Here is a 20692-nt window from a genome sequence, read left to right as displayed (position 1 = left end):
CAAAACATTTAAGCCAAAACTGGACTGGAAGCAGCATCTGACAGTGCCAGGAGATCCTGTCCCACACTATCAACATTACTTTAGATTACAGCTTTTGAATAGGTTTTTCTGAACAGTAAAGTCTGTGTTCTGTAAGTCAGGGTTGTGTTGCATGTGCTATGCAGATGATTTACAAGGTCTGCAGTTTTGCACACCCAACCCTTTTCCATCCACAAAGCAATCAAACAGAAGTACCAGCTATCCTGCCAGGAATATTCTTTGGTATCTTCCTCTCCACCATCCAACCCAGGCCATTAGCAGCACCTGCTGCTGAAAAGTTAAGCTTTCTAAAAAAGAAAAGAAAAATCTAACAGCAGGTAGTCCCTTCAGAAGTGGGAGTATCTGCTTTTCCAAAACAAGGTTCCATCTTAATGTGCTGCTCCCTTACAAATTACAGTGGTACCTTGGCTCTCAAACTTAATCCATTCCGGAAGTCTGTTTCAAAACCAAAGCGTCCCAAAACCAAGGCGCACTTTCCCATAGAAAGTAATGCAAAAATGGATTAATCCATTCCAGACTTTTAAAAACAAACCCTAAAACAGCAATTTAACATTAATTTTACTATCCAACAAGACCATTGATCCATAAAATGAAAGCAATAAAATGAAAGTGTACTGGAGTCACACAATCAATCAATCAGTAGCTGAACTGGGTTCCACACAGTCACAAAAACAAAAAGCCGCAAAAACAAAAACGCAAAATAAATAGCAAAAACAGACAGACCTCAGTGTAACACTCAAAACAGAAGTGTAGCACTCAAATCGGAAGTGTGGCACTCAAATCAATAAATAAACACTCAAAACAGAGCAAATTCGGCTTCCGAAAAAAGTTCGCAAACCAGAGTCTTCTGGGTTTGCAGTGTTTGGGTTCCAAGTTTTTTGTGTACCAAGGTATCTGAGGTACCACTGTACATGTTTGAACCAAAGCCAAGGTCAGTGTTGCAGTGTCAGCACAGTGTAAGCGGTCAACGGTGATGTTGACCTTTGGTTGTCATATATCATATTTTTCCTATTTCTGGTCACATGCCTCCTATTATTCCTAATATTCTGTTGTTGTTGATTATTTACTATCATTGTCTCACAGATAGGGGAATTGCCATATTGGCTCCCTGATTTGTGTCCCTGCAATTAAAAAACTCCCCAAGTAAGACAACTTGCCACATCTATTAAACTATTTCAAAAATATATGCTGTTTCTGTCATGAGCATCAATCTTGTGGAGAAAACATAAAGTGGGCAGAGGCTTTCATTATATGAATGGTTGCATTTGATCATCCTCAATTCAGCAAGGTGTAATCCACATTCAGGAACATATTCTCATGCATGGATTGCCTCCCTATACTGTACATGCCAGAGACTGCCAGAGATATTACTACTGCTAGCAATAGCCTGAGGAGACATGATAGCAGAAATACTAGGTGCCTAATCATGGTTCTGCCCTGATCATCAAAGAGGGGAGTGAGTGCAAAAGGAGACTACAGATGAGGGGTACTGTATCTTCCCTTGCTTCTATATTACTACCCTACATCTTATTCCCACATGTGTTTTACTCCCTAGTGAAACTCTAATAGTAGAAGCATCCTTAACTGCTAGAAAGGTGGTTGGGAGATGGGATGCAGAAAGGTAAGTGACAACCAAGGACAGGGGTGTTCAGCACTCCTTTCCTGTATGCATCTTCTTGCTGTTAAAACTAGAGCCTGCACAACCCATTTGTGTGTGTCTGTGGGCAGACCTGTGTTTAAGCACATAGATCATCTACCACCACATCTAAATTGGCCCTGAGTGGAAATCAAAGAATGACTTCAACCCAGTTTCCCAATAACGTAATGTCTACACAAGGGAAGATGGGCAGAGCACGAGAAAATGCAGCTTACTGGCCTCTGTTTGGCATTGCAACACATTCTCATTAAGTGGGATAGGAAGCAATAAAATGTAGGTAGAAAAAGAAGTTCCCCAATGTTAGCTTTGGGCTTATCCACACTTAGCTTTCCTCCGCTCCTTCCAGGGACAGCCTGTGCTTTAAATCTCTGTTTCTATGTTCCCTTTTCTCTCTCTCCAGAGCTTCCCCCAGAAAAATCTGCTCTTTAAACTTCAATCGGAACAAACAGCAATCCACAGAAACCCTTAATTGACATTGAAATGACATTTGCTGCAACTGAGCATTAAAAAGCAGTTTTTCCCAGGGAAAGCTCTGGGGCAAAACAAAAACAAAAAAACACTTGGAGAGGGAACATTTAAGTGCGGACCAGTGCCTGGAAAGAGTGAGGCAATAGGTAAGTGTGCATAAACCCTTTAGCAGTTCTAGTGACCTGTACATTAGTTTGCTGGTGTGCTAGGCATCTGTAGTCCAGTATGCACTATGCTGCTAATACTAGCTACTACTTCTAGTCCAAATGTACTCATGGGATCACCATGGGGAAAGAATCAACTGTCATGAGTGCCAGTAGCTCTGTATCCTCTTCATAATAGGTAACATTTCTATCAGATACATCCTGTTTTACTTCTAGTAAGCTCTTCTCTGGAAATGCCCAATTTGGGAGTAGGTAGGTATGAATTTTCCAAGTAGAATAAACAATTGAGAGTGGGCTTGGTTTTAAAAAATGGAATTCCCTGCCATAAACACTGAAACATGTAAAATACAGGAACTCCTAGATTCCCTGGAATATGAATATGGATTTGATTTGATTTTCTGTAGAAAAAGCTGTATTTCCCTTAAGACCACAAGAGATTAATTTTCTTCTTGCATTTGTCTGCAGCCCCAAAAGTGACACATTCAGCTCTCATAATATGTCACATTCTTAGCATAGTGTACGTTGAAAAAAGTTGATGTACTTACTAGTAATCTTCTGCAGTAACCAAACCTTCTGCTGCCATCTTCTCCCGTCAGCATAAAAGAGAATGTTTCACTGTAACAAAGATTACCACAGATGTTATTGTGCTGCCAAAAAGCAGGTGTTAAGATTCCTTTCGATTAATATTTTGACATGTTTTGAGATATCTTCCAGACAGATAAATCTTGTGGTTTTATCTCATAGTCTTGGTGAGGCTTTGTGACTAACCTAAGGATTTGTACTCATTCTATCCATGTGTAAATGATTACATAACACAAGAAGCAATGGAGAACCAGATATTCTATTGTGAAATTGGTTGGTTTCTTTTGCCTCACAGTTGTAAGACAGAGTACTCCACTTACAGTGGTCAGCTAGCATATGGTTTATGCAGTAGCTTATGCTGTAGGAGGAAAGAAACACACCGATCCAATTAAGTCCAAATGGAATATATTCAAATTAAGCAATGAATTCCAATTCAGCTATTTCAAGCTGGAGCCTCCCTTTCCATTTATTTCATTCATATCCCACTTTTCCTCCAAGGACTTCATGTCAGCATACATAGTTCCCTCCATCCCATTTTATCCTCACAAGCTTGTTTGGTAGGTTAGGCTGAGAGCTATTTCTTTAAGTATGGAGACTTTGAGGTGAGCAGAAAAATCTCCCCAAAGACTGACATCTCTTGTTCTTGACTGCTATCAGAACTATACAAAACTTAACAAGAGATGGTTGCAAAGCTCCCTCAAGCCAGGCTTAGAGAATGTCTTTGGGAGCTTGCAAAAGCTCACCTCAAAGGAGAGGCAAGCTTTAAAAGGCCCAAACTCTACTCCGGCTCAAATTAAAATCTGATCTGAAGAAGGAGAAGGAACCCTGGCTTTCCTCTCCACCATCCCTCCCCCAAAACACATACTGTGAAACTGCTCCCTCCTCTCTGCCACCTCCCCGCTTTCTGTTGTTACTTGTCTGGCCAGTGGTAATAGCACCAGGGAGAAGGGAGCAGAAAGCTCTATCCCTCTAGCCACCCATCCCTACCTGCCACCACTCATTGCCCAGACATCAGCAGTGGTAGTGGGAGCAGCCACAGCAGGGTGCAGGGTAGCTGGAGGCCATTCGCTTCCCCTTCTCTGTCATGGCAGCCCTTCTTTTCCAAGGCCTACCATGCCCTTCCTCCTAGGAAGTTGTTATGCAGCACTCCAAGGCCGTAAGTTATAGCCCTCTGTTCACAAAATTATCCATTTGATGTGTTGGAGCGTGGCAATTTGCATCTCCATTAGAGTGCAAGGCTGTGCCCAACCCAGTGCTATGTCCGCTTGATCGTTTTTCTCTTTTTGGTGCCATTGCTAAACTCATTGGGTATTAGGGTGGAGAGAGGGAGAGAAAGAGAGAAAGAGAGAGAGATTGAGTAGCCAGATAACACCCCCTGAGCTATGGGTTAGCCACCCCTGCTCTACTTGGTAACAGAAAACCTAAACAGGGCTTTTGTGATAATCAGAAGTGAGCTCTCCCTTCTCTAAGCCCAGGGAGCCCAGAAAGGCCAGTAATCAAACTGCTATGAGCAATTTCACTGATTATCTTCTTCAATGCTGTGCAAAGGGCGTTAGCAGGAGCAGCAAAAAGAGGCAAGAACTAGGTGTGGTGCACCCGCAGAACATAACTAGAGTTCCAAAGGAGAAAAAAATGTCATCTACATTCAGCAACAAGCAAAGGGCACAGATTTATGTGTGTTTTGTCAATCCATGAATCCAGTCTTGTAACTATCAGCAGGATAGTTTACCTGTTGTATTCTGACACTGGGTTCCAGTCCTTGGCATCTGGGAAGCAGAACTGTGGGATGGCCTTGAGACGTTCTTCTGCTTCGCGAACTTGCTTTGTGGGTCTTTCTAGCTGTGGTTGAATAAATCAACATCAGCAGAGTCTAGAACAGACTCAAATCAGGCTTTTTAAATCAATACAGGGAATAGCTATCCTTTTACAAACATCTCTTAAGGATGGAATCCTAAACCCTACTTACCTGGGAGAAAAAGCCCCATTGAACCCAATAGGGCTTACTTCTAAGTAGACATGGTTAAGGATTGAACTGTGACTCAACCAAGTAACTAAATGAGAAAACTATATTTTATCCCCCAAAGCCATATATATATTACTTAGTACAGAAACATGCGCAGAAAGGCAAAAATGTGCCTTTTGAATTTAAACTACTGCCTTTTTGGTTCAAGAGAAGACAAATGACAAAATAGATAAGCTGGGTATTATTATTATTGATATCAGAGCCTCATGGATATCTTTCTCCTCCACACAATCATAGAAACCCACGCAGGATCCTGCTTTTGTTGCTGCTGTTCCATTATTGCCTTTGCCTGATTCCATTAGCCTTATGACATCTTGACTCTAGGCAAAGAAAACTACAAACACTGAGAAGACTGATTTTATGGGTCGTATTCAACTAACTTAGAGTAAACCCAGTGATATTAATAAACCTAAGTTTATCAAGGCTATTCATTTCAATAGGCCAATTTTGAAAAAAAGTCAGTGGGTTGTATCCAATGAAAGGACAAGTGAAAGTGATGCCTACCGCAAAGGAGTTCCACGCTGCTGCCTCCCTACCATGGTGCTCCACACCCTCCCAAAATCCTATCCTGAGGGCAGAACGATTTCTACAGAATAGAAAGGAACTGTGGCAATTCCTTCTTCCCTAGATCTAGCTGTAATACCATCACCATGAACACATCTGTACCATCTACAGTGTGTTACATTCTCCCATACCATTGAGCCAGGGATTGCAATTCGTTGTTTCAGCTTGTGCTAAGAGAGGAGTGAAGCGATCTCCCATGTTCATAGAAAAACCATTTACTATAGTTTGCCACACTGTATGAATGCAGCCACCCTATTTACTCACTTACTCACTTACTCACTTACTTACTTACTTACTTACTTACCTACCTACTTACTTAAAATCATTTCTAGGCTGCCCTTTGTTTGAAAATATGACCTCACAGCAGTTTAGAAAAAAATAAAATAACACAGCAGTGGTAGCATTCCAATAAAAAGTCTCATCAAAACATCCACAACATAAACAAGGGCAATAAAAACTGGCATCATTTTAAATTTTGTTTGTAAACCACCTAGAGAATATTTATTGATGGATGACTATATAAATTTAATGTGAAATATAAAATAATATCCACCCATCTATAGTAATATTTCTTAAAATTGGACATGTGTCTATTTTTAAGTTATGCATGTGCCTAACACTGTCCCATATATGCTACAACAGCTACAATAACAATAATGACGGCAATCCAATAAAGTTGTTGTTTTACCTTTGGAAACTGATATGTGACTTCAGGGAGGTAAGTATTTTTAGAGGGCTTCTTCTTCAGAGAAACTACCACAAAATACTCAAACAATTCACGTTCCTGCCATTCAATCAGCTCCAGTTCCAAAGTCCGGTAACTAGGAGCTCTCTTCAGCATTGACTGGATGTGGACAAGGCGCTGGGTGTGAGCTAATATTAGAAAAGAAGCAAGAAGTATTACTTGGCAGCTTCTGAGATGCTAAGCCCAAGCACGTTCACTTTTAATTCTGCATGTCTTTATTTCCTACATAAATGAAAGCCTTTTCAAATAAAGAAGCGATAAAAGTTCTTGAAACGAAACTTGAGGAATACAACCTACTCAAGCTTTACGAAGTCAGCTGACTGCATAGCATCAAATGCAACAGGCTGTAAACCGTAAGGATCCCTATACTTTATTAACAAACATAAAATAGCTTCTCACATCACTTTAGAATCAGGTCTGTGTTGCCAAACATGTTTCAACCTTGATGTGATAAAGTCCTCTGGGTGGGATTCAACTAAGGATTTCTGGCAGCAGAAGCCCTACACAAGGACTTCTGCTTGCACAACAAAACTTTCCCTTCTCTTTTCTCCCCCCATGTAGATATGGGGAGGGGGGCTGATTTGAATGAGGGTGTGCATTAGGGAGAGATTTAACCCTTTGCCCCCTGTACTGTGCTCCCAATCTAGATCAGGGACTAGACTGATGATAGCATTGTTTTTTAAAAAGCAGAAAAAAGGAAGCTCCTCTTGGAGTGAATGCCCCCCCCCCCCCGGTAATATAAGAGCATTGCCTTTTGGAAAAAATACAATAACAAATATATAATACTAATTTTAAGGCCCCACAGAAGGAGCAGCAACAAGCTGCAGTTTCACCCATCCGTTTCTGCTGCGCCTCAGATTACCACAGTAATCTGTATCAACCTAAAGCCAGGAAATTCACTGGAATAAAAGCAGATTCTGGCACTAGCTGGGAAATAAGTCCATAAAAACAGATTTACTGGCCAGACAAAGACTGAGATGCTCCAGACTGCTAGAAAGCAAAAGCAGCAAAGACGGCTAAGGAGAAGAGAAACTGTGCCCAGCAATTTCACAATCATTTCATCATCATTATTATTACTGTCTTTAAAGGATTTTTAAGTGATAGTCATATCCACCATATTTCTTCTTATTTTTTAAAAAACCCATTCCTTTATATGAAGCTTTGCATTTAGTGCATCTTAATTAATTTGCTCCATGCTCAAAAAACTGTAAAAAGAAGATAAACTGCAGAAAATGCTGGTTCTGAGCAGGTGCTCCAAGCTGGGAAGTACTGTATTGGGTAGCTTTCACCTTAAATGCCTACTGCCGCCAATCTATAATAGGGTGATGACAGTACTGGCATATTATATAGGCTTGCTATAGATAATGATTACTGATATAACATATCTACAAAGTGCTTTAAGCATTTAGGAAACGTAGTGTTACAACTGTCCATCACAATGACCACCACTTATTATATTCTTATTGGCTAAATGCAGGGATTGGGAAACCCGTGGCCCTACAGATGCCGTTGGGCTCTAACTCCTATCATCTTCAGTTAGCATGGCCAATGGTCAGGAATGACAGGAGTTGGAGTACAAGACTATCATGGAAGGCTGGGGGTTACCAATCCTTGATACAAGGCCTTGCATGAGAATAATTACTTTAGTGAAATGCAAACATCCTAAAGACAATGAAACGGCTTCCCTGCTTCTTCCTTACTGCACCCCTACTGTACCTCTCCAAAGGCCTATTCTTAGGCTCAGGGGACCCTCAGAGACCAGCAGCATCGTTTGTGATGATGCTCAGCCAGCAGCGACAGGAGCACTAGGGCAATAGCAGCCAGGATGCACCTATAGAATGCTGCTGCCATTCCCTGACCTTGCTGCCACCCTGTCCCGTCCAAGTGCTGCCAGCACCTAGCGGCATGGGTAGGCAAACTAAGGCCTGGTGGGCTGGATCCGGCCCAATCACCTTCTAAATCTAGCCCACAGACGGTCCAGGAATCAGCATGTTTTTACATGAGTAGAATGTGTCCTTTTATTTAAAATGCATTTCTGGGTTATCTGTGGGGCCTGCTTGCTGTTTTTACATGAGTAGAATGTGTGTTTTTATTTAAAATGCATCTCTGGGTTATTTGTGGGGCATAGGAATTCGTTCATTTTTTTTTCTTTTTTCAAAATATAGTCTGTCCCCCCCCCAAGGTCTGAGGGACAATGGACCGGCCCCCTGCTGAAAAGGTTTGCTGACCCCTGATCACATGCCACTGCTGCTCCATCACCACCCTCACGTGCATGAATTGGATGTGGTAAGGGGGAGATGTAGTTCTATCACCTTGTCTCCCATTTAATTTCATTGGATTGTAAAGCAGCTACAAGATAAGGAATGCTGAGCCTCTCACCTTTAAACCTGTCATCTGAATCACTCTCACTCTCACTATTTTCATCTGAAAGAGAGAGAAGGATTTTATTTTCAGAAGGAAACTTCAGGTTTGCTATTAAAGTTAGCAAAATAATAATAAAGAAAATGTCTGTCCTTATGTCCTGCAATGAAAATACATGGTCAAGCGGTGTTTCATGATTATGGAAATCTTTAAGAAAAAAGTAATTTCCAGGCTGCTTGAGGAAGCATTTTGAAAACTAGTTTGACACTTTCCCATTCAAATTCTTTTTACTGAAAAGAGATTGTAACACCTCAGAGAAGTCAAGGGGGACACTTTAAAAGCTTAAGTAGTCAGAAATTTGTATGAATAACATGAATTAATTCTGTGATGAATGCCCACTTGGGTAAGTGGGCATACTGGTAGCAAGGCTGGCGACAAATTCACAGCATGTGGCTGCTCTTAAGCAGGCCAACAGCTATGTGTCAAGGGCAGGGAGCCAGCAGCAAGCAGTAGCAAGGCTAAGTTCAGATCTAGATATAAAGGAAGGGCCTTAGGTCAGCGGATCGGCATCTGCGTTGTATGCAGAAGGTCCTAGGTTCAGTCTCCCACATTGCATCCTGTCTGAAACCCTGGACTGCTGCTGCCAGTCAAAGTGAGTGGACCAATGGCTTCACTTAGTACAAGACAACTTCCTAAGCCCTCTATGTTTTCATGTCTTGGTGTTGGAGTGGTACGTCTCATAGGGCAGGACCATTAGGAACTCTCATTACTTCTGCTACCCTGGCACACACACACTGGCATACATGATCACATGCACATACAAAGATGCACATGAGATGCGCAGACCATAGCAAATGTTAAAAACATTCATTTGGAAAGAATATCCACACAGGATCCAGTTTTATTAATTGGTTTTACTTTCACATTGTTGCATATGCAACAAGTTGACAGGAATAAATCAGTGGCCGATGTGGCTTCACCATGAGCACATTTGTGCACTTCAGTTCTGCAGAAATTAGCTGGCACCTTCTAGGAAACATTGAGAGCCGTTTCACACTTTATATAGCAATCAGGTTTGTTGCAGCTATGGCCACATTTCCCTAGTATCTCTTGCACTAAATGTGGAAATGTGAAAGGCAGATGGGCATTCCTAAATGCTGAAGGATGCATACCAGGGACCCCCTAATTGGCTGCAATTCCCTAGTTTGTGCTTAGGAACAAGCACCTGACCATGCAGCTTTATCTGTTTATTTATTATACAGTATATCAGTGTAAAAGTGACTTCTGTAATGAAAGATGGGTGCTAAAACGGATTTCATGATATACCTCTCAGTGATGCTGTTTCAATATTGGACATTGAAAGCTTCTTCAATCTTTTTTTCCCTCTCTTGGCACTATAGATAGAATTGATCCTTTGTACAAGCTGTAAAAGAAGAGGAGAACCATTAGCCTCCATCAAATCAGCACTTGAGCTCTAATAAGGATGGAGAATAAAAAAAGGTGTGTGAGTGAGGGCAGTATGCAATGCACAGGATATGTTAGCAAACCCTCTGCCCTCTCCAAGTCTGCTCCAAATGGTTTGGGAGAAACCCAGAACAGGGAGAAGAGAGGGAGGGGAAGTTCTGTTAAGAATGTACTAAACACAACTGCACAGGAAAGAGTTAAACATATAAGGAAAATGCTACATTTCTCATTATAAATAAATATGCTATTGTTCATTCTAACTGCTCATACTACCAGATAATTATTCCATCTCCTTCTTAGATTTGTAAGTTTTTTACTAAGTTGCAAGAGCTTAACTTTAATTGAGGCTTGTTTCAAATCTGCCATGACGCAGCTATCTGAATTGCACAGATATAAACAATAGGACCCATGTTGGATCAGTTGCGATTTCCTTGGGAACCACCATGACAAACAAAAACAAAAAACTTTAGGCACAAACCATGGATTATAAATAGCAGCAGGTCAACTGCTACTCACATTATAATTTAAGCAAAACAGAGCAATGCACCAGTTTGCAGAGATTAAGGGAAAGCGTGTAATTGCCCCTTTTCACACATGCACCTAAAAAATCTCTTCCAGAAATGGAGTGGTGAAGGCAGACACCCACTGTGCCAACAACATAACTTGCGGCTCAGATGTCTTTGTGGATATTTCATGCAGTTGTTTTCCCTTTATTGAGAGCTAGAAGGCCACATGGCCACGGCAGGTGTTACATGGATATACATGTGCTTTACACCACATGTGTAAGCAATGCCTGTTTTAGTGCTTTTACCTTTCAGTCTGAAGTTGGTTGCTGCAACACAAAAAAAAACAACTCAGGGATTTTCCCACCCCCCCACAACCCAGGTATTCCCATATGAATTGTTGAGCATAGAGATAGATGATAGATTAGATAGATGATAGACAGAGAAGGGAAGGGAAGGGAAGGGAAGAGAAGAGAAGGGAAGGGAAGGAACGATAGATGATAGATAGATAGATGATAGATAGATAGATGATAGATAGATGATAGATAGATGATAGATAGATGATTGATTGATAGATAGATAGATAGATAGATAGATAGATGATAGAGAGATAATAGATATAGATAGATAGATGATATAGATAGATAGATATTGATAGATGATAGATAGATAGATGATAGATAGATAGATAGATAGATAGATAGATAGATAGATAGATAGATATAGATAGATGATAGATAGATGATAGATAGCTAGCTAGATGATAGATAGAGATAGATAGATAGATAGATAGATAGATAGATAGATAGATAGACAGGATCCAATCTCTCTCACAGTAAGAACATAAGAGCCCTGCTAGATCAGGACTATGGGGAAACGAAAAACACAACCTGAGAGCAATAGCACTTTGTCCAGTTGTGAATCTCAGCAAGTGGCATTCAAGGGCACACTGCCTCCAGCAACAATACTTAATTTTGTACTGAATTGGGGATATTACACCAAGGGTAAGAAAAAGCAACATCATGACCGATTTGTAGTAGTTACCTTTGGCACCCTCCGGGCTCTGCGTGTGGAAAGAAGTTCGCTGGTAGTACTCAAACTGTCTTCATTCAGGCTGGATGGAGAGGAGGGAATGCCAAGCTGGGCCAGCAGCAGCATGTCATCATGACTGTGTCTCTTGGGTAACCGTGGTACACGATGGCTTCTCCTTTCTGACCAGTTTCCGATTCTTAGTGACTGGCTGCTGGGCTTTGAAGGTAGCTAAGAAGTAGGCATAAGAAAGTAAGAAGAGCCCTGTGGGATCAGACCACAGGTTTATCTAATCCAGCATTGTGTTTCACACATTGGCCAACAAGGTGCCTATGAGAAGACCATAAGCAGGACATGACAGCAGTAGTACTCGCCTGCTCATAATCTCCAGGCACAGGTATTCAGGGGCACCCTGCCTCTGATCTTGGAAATGGTGTGTAGCCATTTTGTCTAGTACCCAATGATAGCCTTATGTTCCTTTTTGAAGCCATCCGTAGGTGGCCATCACCACATCCTGTTGAAGTGATTTCCATAGTTTAACTATGTGCTTTATGAAGAAGTACTTACTTTTGTCAGTCTTAAATTGCCTACCATTTCGCTTAACTGGAAGACTCTGGGCTCCAGAATTTTGACTGATGGAGAAATACTTCCGTCTGTCCACTTTCTCTACTCCATGCATAATTTTACACACTTTTTCATGCTCCCCCTTACCCCCCCTTTTTAAAAAAATTCAGTAGCCTCCAAATATTGTAAGCTTCATTTGTTGTGAGTTACTCTATCCCCCTGATCATTTTGGCTGCCTTTTTGTACACCTTTTCCAGCTCTACAATATCATTTTGGAGGAAAAACAAATTCCACCCATAGAAACACAGTTATTCCGGCAAAGTCCAGCCATGCCGGGCCTTGACTGAATTTTTAATATAATTAGCAGAAAGACCTCAAATGAGCTTCAGTGAACAGTAAATAAGGAGAGATTGTTGGTCAGAGAGACAAAATTGCCCTTTTCATTGAAAAAGACTACATTCTGCCATTAGTATAATGAGCTGCCTTATACCAGCTCAGAACATTAGCCCTTCTAGTCCCATCACTCTCTTGGCTTGCAATCTTTAACTGGGGATGTCTTCCACAGAACTCTCAGTACTTGGCAATTGACTGCTCTAGACTGCAATTCTATGAACACCTGCATGGAAACAAATCCCACTGAACACAGTGGGGCTTACTTCACAGTAAATATGGTCAGGATTGCACAGCTAGAATAATATTTCATCTCTTCCTTTTTAGATATGACAATACAGAGTCTTTCTTCCCTCCCACTAAACATATATTAATAATTCTGTCTGAAGAGTACTCCCTTTTGTATATCATAATCTCCCACTATTCATGAGCCCAGGTTGTGTTATAAGAGGAAGAGGAAGAGGAAGAGGAAGAGGAAGAGGAAGAGGAAGAGAAACCTCTCTCTATCAACTTTTGTCACACCATGCATAATTTTATAAACCTGTATCGTGCCCCCACTTTACTCATCTTTATCCTAAACTGGCTGTAAACAAAACATTTCCTTAGAGTGGAGTTACCCTACACTCCTGATCATTTGCCCTTTTCTATGCCATTTTTTTTTAGATCCAGTGACTAGAATCCTACACAGTGTGGTTGCGCCATAAAAAAGGTAAAGGACCCCTGACAGTTAAGTCACAAACGACTCTGGGGTTGTGGTGGTTATCTCGCTTTACTGGCTGAGGGAACCAACGTTTTTCCGCAGACAGTTTTTCCGGGTCATGTGGCCAGCATGACTAAGCCGCTTCTGGTGAAACCAGAGCAGCGCACGGAAACACCATTTACCTTCCCACCAGAGTGGTACCTATTTATCTACTTTGACGTGCCTATCTACCTATTTAAGCACTTTGACGTGCTTTCGAACTGCTAGGTTGGCATAGATACGTATAAAAGCCACAATATTGACAGTTTTATTTGCAATCCCTTTCTTAATAGGATGAAATTCACCTTTCTCACAGCTAATAGAGACTCTAGTCCCCTCAGAAGTTGCTCTTCATGCATTCCAAGAATGCATAGAGGGAAGAGCAGGTCATTCCAGCCCCACCCCAAATGCCTCTATCCCTGCCACTTGTACCCCAAATCTTGGCTAACTGGGCAGAAGATCTGATGGGAAAGCTACATGCATTCAGTGAAACATTCATAGACTCTTGCATGACATCATTATGTTATTATGTTGGGGCAAAGCAAGCATATGTGGCCTCTGCATGTTCTCAGAATGCATGGCAGGTAACTTCTGAAGAGAGTTCCTTTCTCCCCACATTTCTCTGTTTAAGACTCAAGATTAAAAAAAAAAAACTTGAGCTTTATGGCCTCAGAGTTAAGGTCTGGAATAAACTTAACCATTGAAATGAGCCTAAGCATTTTCACCTATCTCCAAGACGCAGAGACACCACAGGGGAAGGTATCTGCTTGAATAACTGGAGTTAAGTATGCCCCATGTAACACTATGGAACTCAGGCCATGCTATGGGATTCTAATTTGTTGCTAGGATAGCATTTTGGCTCTGTGCCTCAGCTATGTATATACACATCAATGCAGGTGTTTCTCTTTTTTATTTGTCTGGCTCAGACTTTGTCCCAATGAGCCTCCCAAATCAATAAATAAAAATTGAAACCCCCCCCCCCAATGTTTACAGCAATTTTAATAAACACAATCAGAAAATGGCACGTGAATGCAAGGGGATATTCCACACAACCGTAATAGCAGTGATTATCATCAGGGGAGATACTGCGCTTTTGAGTGGTCAGGAACTGCAATATCATTCCATTAAAATGTTTCCTTGAGGAAAGATCTGGGGACTGCACTCAGACTGATGCAAAAATATGTTCCACATGTCCCTGTCATCTGAGGTTAGGAAGGTAGCTACTGTAGGAAGTCTACTTGCTTAACACAATCACTTTGGGGGAAGCTGGTAACAAGTTTCTTTTTAGGAAAGCATTTGCAATTTGCTAAAAGTTACTGATTTTATTCTGTCCAGTGGTGAAGTTTGTTTCTGTCTCTGATCGTTTTTATTGTATTGTACATTATATATTGCATTCTATTAATCTGTAAGCGCCAAGGGAGGAACTATGGGCTAGCAGGTAGATGGAAATTTTCAAACGCCCATTTGTCATACAAAAGAGAATCTGTGTAAAAAGGTCTTATGTCTTCTGCTCTTTTGTGTGAGATACAAATAATAAGTTTATGTAGTTGTTTAATAATAACCCACTCGATTCATTTGCTTCAGCACAAACACAAGTTCTAAATTCCTAATACAGTATTGGAAAGAACTAGTTGATCATGTAATCCAATCAGCACTCAGACACTCACACACAGAATATCTTTAACAACAGTAATCCAAATTCATGAGAGATAGTGTTCATTTTTATAAAACAAAATCAGACATTTAAAAATCTATTTTGAACAAAACAAATACACAAGCCCATTTATAATCAATAAGTGAATTCAGAACTAAAGCCCACTGATTCAAAATTAATTTGACATTCCACATACGTCAAGGTTTTTACTGTAGGCTATTATGTCATAAACATTACAAACCCTTACATAATTTTATCAAAGGCATTTGGAAATAATGTCCTCTGATTTCAGCTATTTTTTTTCTAGAAGTAAAGTACACTAAACCCAATGAGGCATTTTCACATACATCCATACAGGACCAGCATGACTGTCATATAAGAGGCAGTTACAGATAGGTAGCCGTGTTGGTCTGCCATAGTCAAAACAAAATAAAAAAATTCCTTCCAGTAGCACCTTAAAGACCAACTAAGTTAGTTCTAGGTATGAGCTTTCGTGTGTATCTGAAGAAGTGTGCATGCACACGAAAGCTCATACCTAGAACTAACTTAGTTGGTCTTTAAGGTGCTACTGGAAGGAATTTTTTTATTTTGTTTTGAATATAAGAGGCAACATTGGTTTGGGAGATGAGGAGCTAAAGCAGTTATCTGTCTAAGGAAAATCTTGATGTGCCTTGCCATTTCCCCATTCATTGTTTTAACACTATTTTTAGTAGATTAGATATAAAGCCTGAGTTGACAATTCATAATAATTTAGGTTAAAATAACAACAACACCCAGAGCTTTGCCTATCTTCTATTGAAACTGACAGAACATACAGTGACTCATTCTGCGACTTACTAACTTTAGCAAAGGGTAACAAACTTTATAACTGTATAAAGTATCAAATAGCATCACAGAATTTAAGTGCATGTTTACAGCAAATGTATATAAACTTAAAGTTTCCTTTTTTCTACAGCAAACATCTAAAAGGATTCTACTTCCTTTCTAATAACCTTTTTTGGTTTCATCAAGTTCATTTACAGTTAGTATCCCTTTTCCTAGCTCTGCTCCTGTGGCTAGTTCTTTTGCAAACAAACAAATAAAACACGTTCACATCTAAACACAAGGTCTGAGCATAGCCCAGCCCTCTTTAGGACATGCTGTATTACCTGCGGAGGTGTTGTGTACTTCCTGTCCTGCGGAGTCCACATCCTGTGCAAAGTATCTAGGGAACTTTCTGAGAACTGCTGGGATTTTCGGCCTGCATTACGGGCTTTTAGTTCCACATCCTCGTACGGATTTTCCTTGGGTGAATCTCCTTAACAATTTTTTTAAGGAAAGAAAAACAGATAGGAATGTTAAATAAAAAAAAAAATCATGTGAACTAAGCAAAAGGCTCGTAGAAAACCTCCTTCGCTTCCAGCGTGACTCATCCTTCCAAGTGCAGCTGGAAGTACTTGGAGGAAATTCTGGCTACGAAAGACTGTGTGGTGTGTTTTTTTTTCTTCCCTGTAGCGATTTCACAAGACTGCTTTCTGAGTCCCTACAGCTCTGTCAAGCTTTATTCATGAATGTAAAAGAAAGCGTTAAACACACAGCTACTTTCAGGAGAACCAGGCAGATTACTAACAGTTAAATCCTCTGTGTGTTTACTCAGGAGTAGGGATGCCATCAGGGCAGGGCTTTGGGGGATGTGTCCAGGGCCCCAACTCAGCAGAATGAGCAAAATGGCCCCAAACACAGCAGGCTGGCTCACCACATTTTGAAATGAAGGAACACACGTTGCTATCTACCATGGGAGTGTGTGTGTGTGTTAAGATTATTAAGTCCAGAGTCAAAAATTACCTAACTGCACCACTGCTCAGAAATCCTACTGAGTTCAATGAGACAATGTCGCTTGTGAAATATGTTTGTAGAATTGCAAATCAGAGAGTTACAATTGACTGTCATAATAAAAATAATGGAAGAGGTTTTTGTTTTGTTTTGCAACTGCCTTAAGCACACTCAGGCTTGGTTTGCATGTAAATTTAATTATTGTTACACTAAACAATGGCTATGAACACACTCCCATTTACTCTGAATCCAGTGCACTCCCACTGTTGGTTTAGGAAGCAATGTACACACGTCAGCCACAACCCAAATCCATCTATATCCTCTTGTTTCTTAGGAAATACTACATTTTGACACGCTTTCCCCAAAATCTGCTTCAATCTGAATTAATAAAAAGAATGACCTAGCTGCAGTTTAAGCTGGAAAGCTGAATAGTGTCTGAGTTTTAAAGGTGAATGTGGAGCATTTTGGTGTGCACTGCTGAAATTATGGGTGCTTTGTTATTCTCCCACTCTTGCTCCTGTCATGCTGCTAGGAGCTAAGCCATTGTAAGCCTTAGGGTTACATTTAAACCGAGGCTTCTGATTTGTTTTCCCCCTGCCCAAACAAACCATGAGCAGTAAGCCAAGAACAGATCTTGGTTACTATTGTTATCACTCATAGTTTGGAGAAACCGCAAGCCCCAGTTTAGATACAGCAGCTAAGGAGAAGTGAGGAAGGAGTCAAGAGCACCCACAATTTGAGCAGCAGGCACCAGCATACTGCATGATCCCCTTTTAAACCATAGTTTGGTTTAAGTAGGCTTTAAACCAGGTGCAGAGCCCTCCAGATGTCGCTGGACTACAACCCCCATCATCCCAGGCCATTGGCCATGCTTGCTAGGACTGATGGGAGTTGAAGTTCAAAAAAATATCTGGAGGGCCAATGGTTCCACGTCCCTAGTTTAAAGCATCATGTGAACCAGGCATGTGCATAGAAAGGCAGGATACAGATTATTGTAATAAATGAATGGTAAAAATAATAATGTCATTGTCCTATCACATGCTTTAGTAAATCTATCATCTGTCACCTTATAGCGCAGGAGTTAAAGGAGCAAATTATCTTTTTGCAAAATAGGGGGAAATGCATAGGTATAGTCATGATGAACTCAAGCAGAAGCTGTTACCTCACACCAACATTCATGTAACATTCTCACTTCCAATTTCTACAAACGTTTACAATATCTAAAGGAAATGCTACTCCTACATAAAAATAAATATTGGGTAACCTCCATATGAAACACAAAGCAGGCCACTCAACTAGGTAAGAAATATCTGAAAGCTTGATGGGTCAATAAAAACAAACCCATAAAGAAAATTGACCTTAGGCCTGATTGCAGGCATGCCCCCCATTTTTATTTTTTTGTAATGAATTCAATAATTTTGAAAGTTAGGCTTTAGTCAATGTTTAAATCAGGGCGGTCCAACTTTGACACAGAACATGCAGGCTGCACACTGCCTTGATGCGCGGGGGTGGAGAAGAGCGAGGCCAAAATGTGATGCCCCCTCAACCCTCATGCTAACTTCCTAAAGTTGGATATGCGAGGGGTTGGGCTTTGGAAAGGAGGTGTGAGGCTCTGAAAGGCTCACATTATTCCCAAAGTTGGGAAAGCACTAACTAGGCCAGGGTTCAGCAAACTTTTTCAGCAGGGGGCTGGTCCACTGTCCCTCAGACCTTGTGGTGGGCTGGACTATATTATGAAAAAAAATAATGAACGAATTCCTATGTCCCACAAATAACCCAGAGATGCATTTTAAATAAAAGCACACATTCTACTCATGTAAAAACTCCAGGCAGGCCCCACAAATAACCCAGAGATGCATTTTAAATAAAAGGACACATTCTACTCATGTAAAAACATGCTGATTTCCGGACCGTCCGCAGGCCGGATATAGAAGGCAATTGGGCCAGATCCGGCCCCTGGGTCTTATTTTGCCTACCCATTAACTAGGCTTTGTGTAGGAGAATGGAGGACTCTAGGACCCTGTCAGAGCTCTCACTCCTCCTGCCCAAAGCCAGCGCCTTGCTTAACCCAGCTTTGGAAAGGCAGTGCGAGGGCTGTGGGGGTGGGAGTCAAATGCTGCTGCCGAGGGCCACCAAAAAGGCATTGAGGGCTTCATGTGGCCCTCAGGCCAGGTGCTGGACCACCCTGGTTTAAATAATTCCTCCAGGCTCAACTACACAGGAGATGTGTTGGTACCAACAACTATATGAACACAGAAGTCCTTCTTGGCCAAATCAAGGGTCCACAATCCTGTTCCCAACAGCAGCCAGCCAAACGTTTCCAGCAGTTCACAAATAAGGGCGCGGTGGCAACCACCTGCCTCTGTTGCTTTCACCAAGTTACTGCTGAAACTAAACGTTTTACTTAGCTATCATGGCAATTTTTTAAAACAACCCCCCCTCCATTAATTTGTCTAATCATAAGGTGGGCTGAAGCAGCCACCTTGGGTGGCAGACAGCTGCGGGGGTGCTCTGCCTACCCATGCAGCCAACTGGGTCCTGCTGCAGCAGGTTCTTCTGGCAATATCTTGGAAGAAACCATTGCAGCCATGTGCAGGGGAAGAGCAGAGGCACCTCCACCAGCAAAGCAGGACAGGCTGCCCCTGCTAATCATTTTCTAAAGTCATCTAACTACCTTTTGTGGCAGGAAATTCCAAGTAAGTGTTGCGTGGGGAAGTTCTTCCTTTTGCCTATCCTGAATCGACTATCTATTGGTGTAACTGGATGATTCCCCACCCCACCCCATAGCCAATTTGGTGCCCTCCACATGTTGAGGGACTCCAACTCCCATCAGCCACAGCTGGCATGGCCAATGGTCAGGTATGATGGGAGCTGCAGTCCAATAACATCTGGAGGACATACTGGCTCGTGTGCAGGTGTGAATTAATACAAGAGAAAGAAAGGTGCAATGCCTTTGTGTGCAAGTCTAGCCAGACTGATAAATTAACAGAGAGGCCTAAAGAATGGAATTTAAATGAAAAAGTCTGGCCAGTGGCAGAGAAATGAAATAATTACAGATCTTCCTCAGTGTTTATTCATTTAGAATAAACTAACCTACAGATATTATTATTTTTTAATTAAGGTATGCTACTTTCACTATCTAAAGTGTAGGCAGTGCCTTAAAGGGCACTGCACACAAATCAATATTTTTGGATGGTTTTAATGACAAACCTTGAGCAGCTGCTGCAATAGAAAATGGTTCAATTGGCAGCCCTTGATCATTATCTCAGTAGCATGGAATGCAAATGTATAGAATGCACTGGAACTCACAAACCCTGGAGACAAGATACCTCCCAGCTCAGATGAAGAATAATTTAGAAACTTATTTGGCTATTTTCAGCAAATAAATTTTAATGGAATTTCAGTCTTTGTGGCGTATAAATATGAAGCCATAAATTCTACGGTGATACCTTGAAGAGACTGCCCAGAGAAAAAATAAGGACAACGAGCTAGTGTTTCACAATCAGTTCTGAAAAATGAGAAATTCAAAACGTAACAAGTGCAAAAAAAAAAAGTATCTTAAAGAAGATCAAAGGAATTTGGAAATATCGGCAGATGTCAGTTACTCTAACTGACACAAAATCAGGAGACTGAAGTCAGCTCAGGACATTAGCTGTGATTTGCATTTAACAAGCAGGTTTTTAAAACAGCATCAGCTGGAAATAGAAGGAAGGAAATGTACGGTAACCCTCTCCTTGACTGGTAAAGGTCTAGTCGTGGCCGACTCTGGGGTTGTGGCACTCATCTCGCTTTATTGGCCGAGGGAGCCGGTGTACAGCATCCGGGTCATGTGGCCAGCATGACTAAGCCACTTCTGGAGAACCAGAGCAGCGCACGGAAATGCCGTTTCCCTTCCTGCCGGAGCGGTACCTATTTATCTACTTGCACTTTGACA

At 41.3% G+C, this 20692-nt stretch overlaps 1 protein-coding gene across 5 annotated transcripts in view; it reads right to left on the bottom strand.

Annotated features, from left to right (window-relative positions):
• The window catches only part of DENND2B (DENN domain containing 2B), a 142230-nt gene that overhangs the window by 27780 nt on the left and 93758 nt on the right, over positions 1-20692 (bottom strand). For all 5 annotated transcript variants that reach the window (XM_081840386.1, XM_081840385.1, XM_081840388.1 and 2 more), the window contains 7 exons: positions 16095-16243; positions 11615-11830; positions 9930-10026; positions 8622-8666; positions 6186-6370; positions 4640-4749; positions 2874-2943 (listed from right to left, as the gene is read on the bottom strand). In XM_081840386.1, the coding sequence (XP_081696512.1) occupies positions 2874-2943; positions 4640-4749; positions 6186-6370; positions 8622-8666; positions 9930-10026; positions 11615-11830; positions 16095-16243 (872 nt within the window). The remainder of the gene's footprint in view (positions 1-2873; positions 2944-4639; positions 4750-6185; positions 6371-8621; positions 8667-9929; positions 10027-11614; positions 11831-16094; positions 16244-20692) is intronic.

The sequence above is a fragment of the Podarcis erhardii genome (genome assembly GCF_964252035.2).
Source record: "Podarcis erhardii genome assembly, chromosome: 1".
Taxonomy (NCBI): Eukaryota; Metazoa; Chordata; class Lepidosauria; order Squamata; family Lacertidae; genus Podarcis; species Podarcis erhardii.
This window is presented reverse-complemented; position numbering and strand designations above follow the sequence as displayed.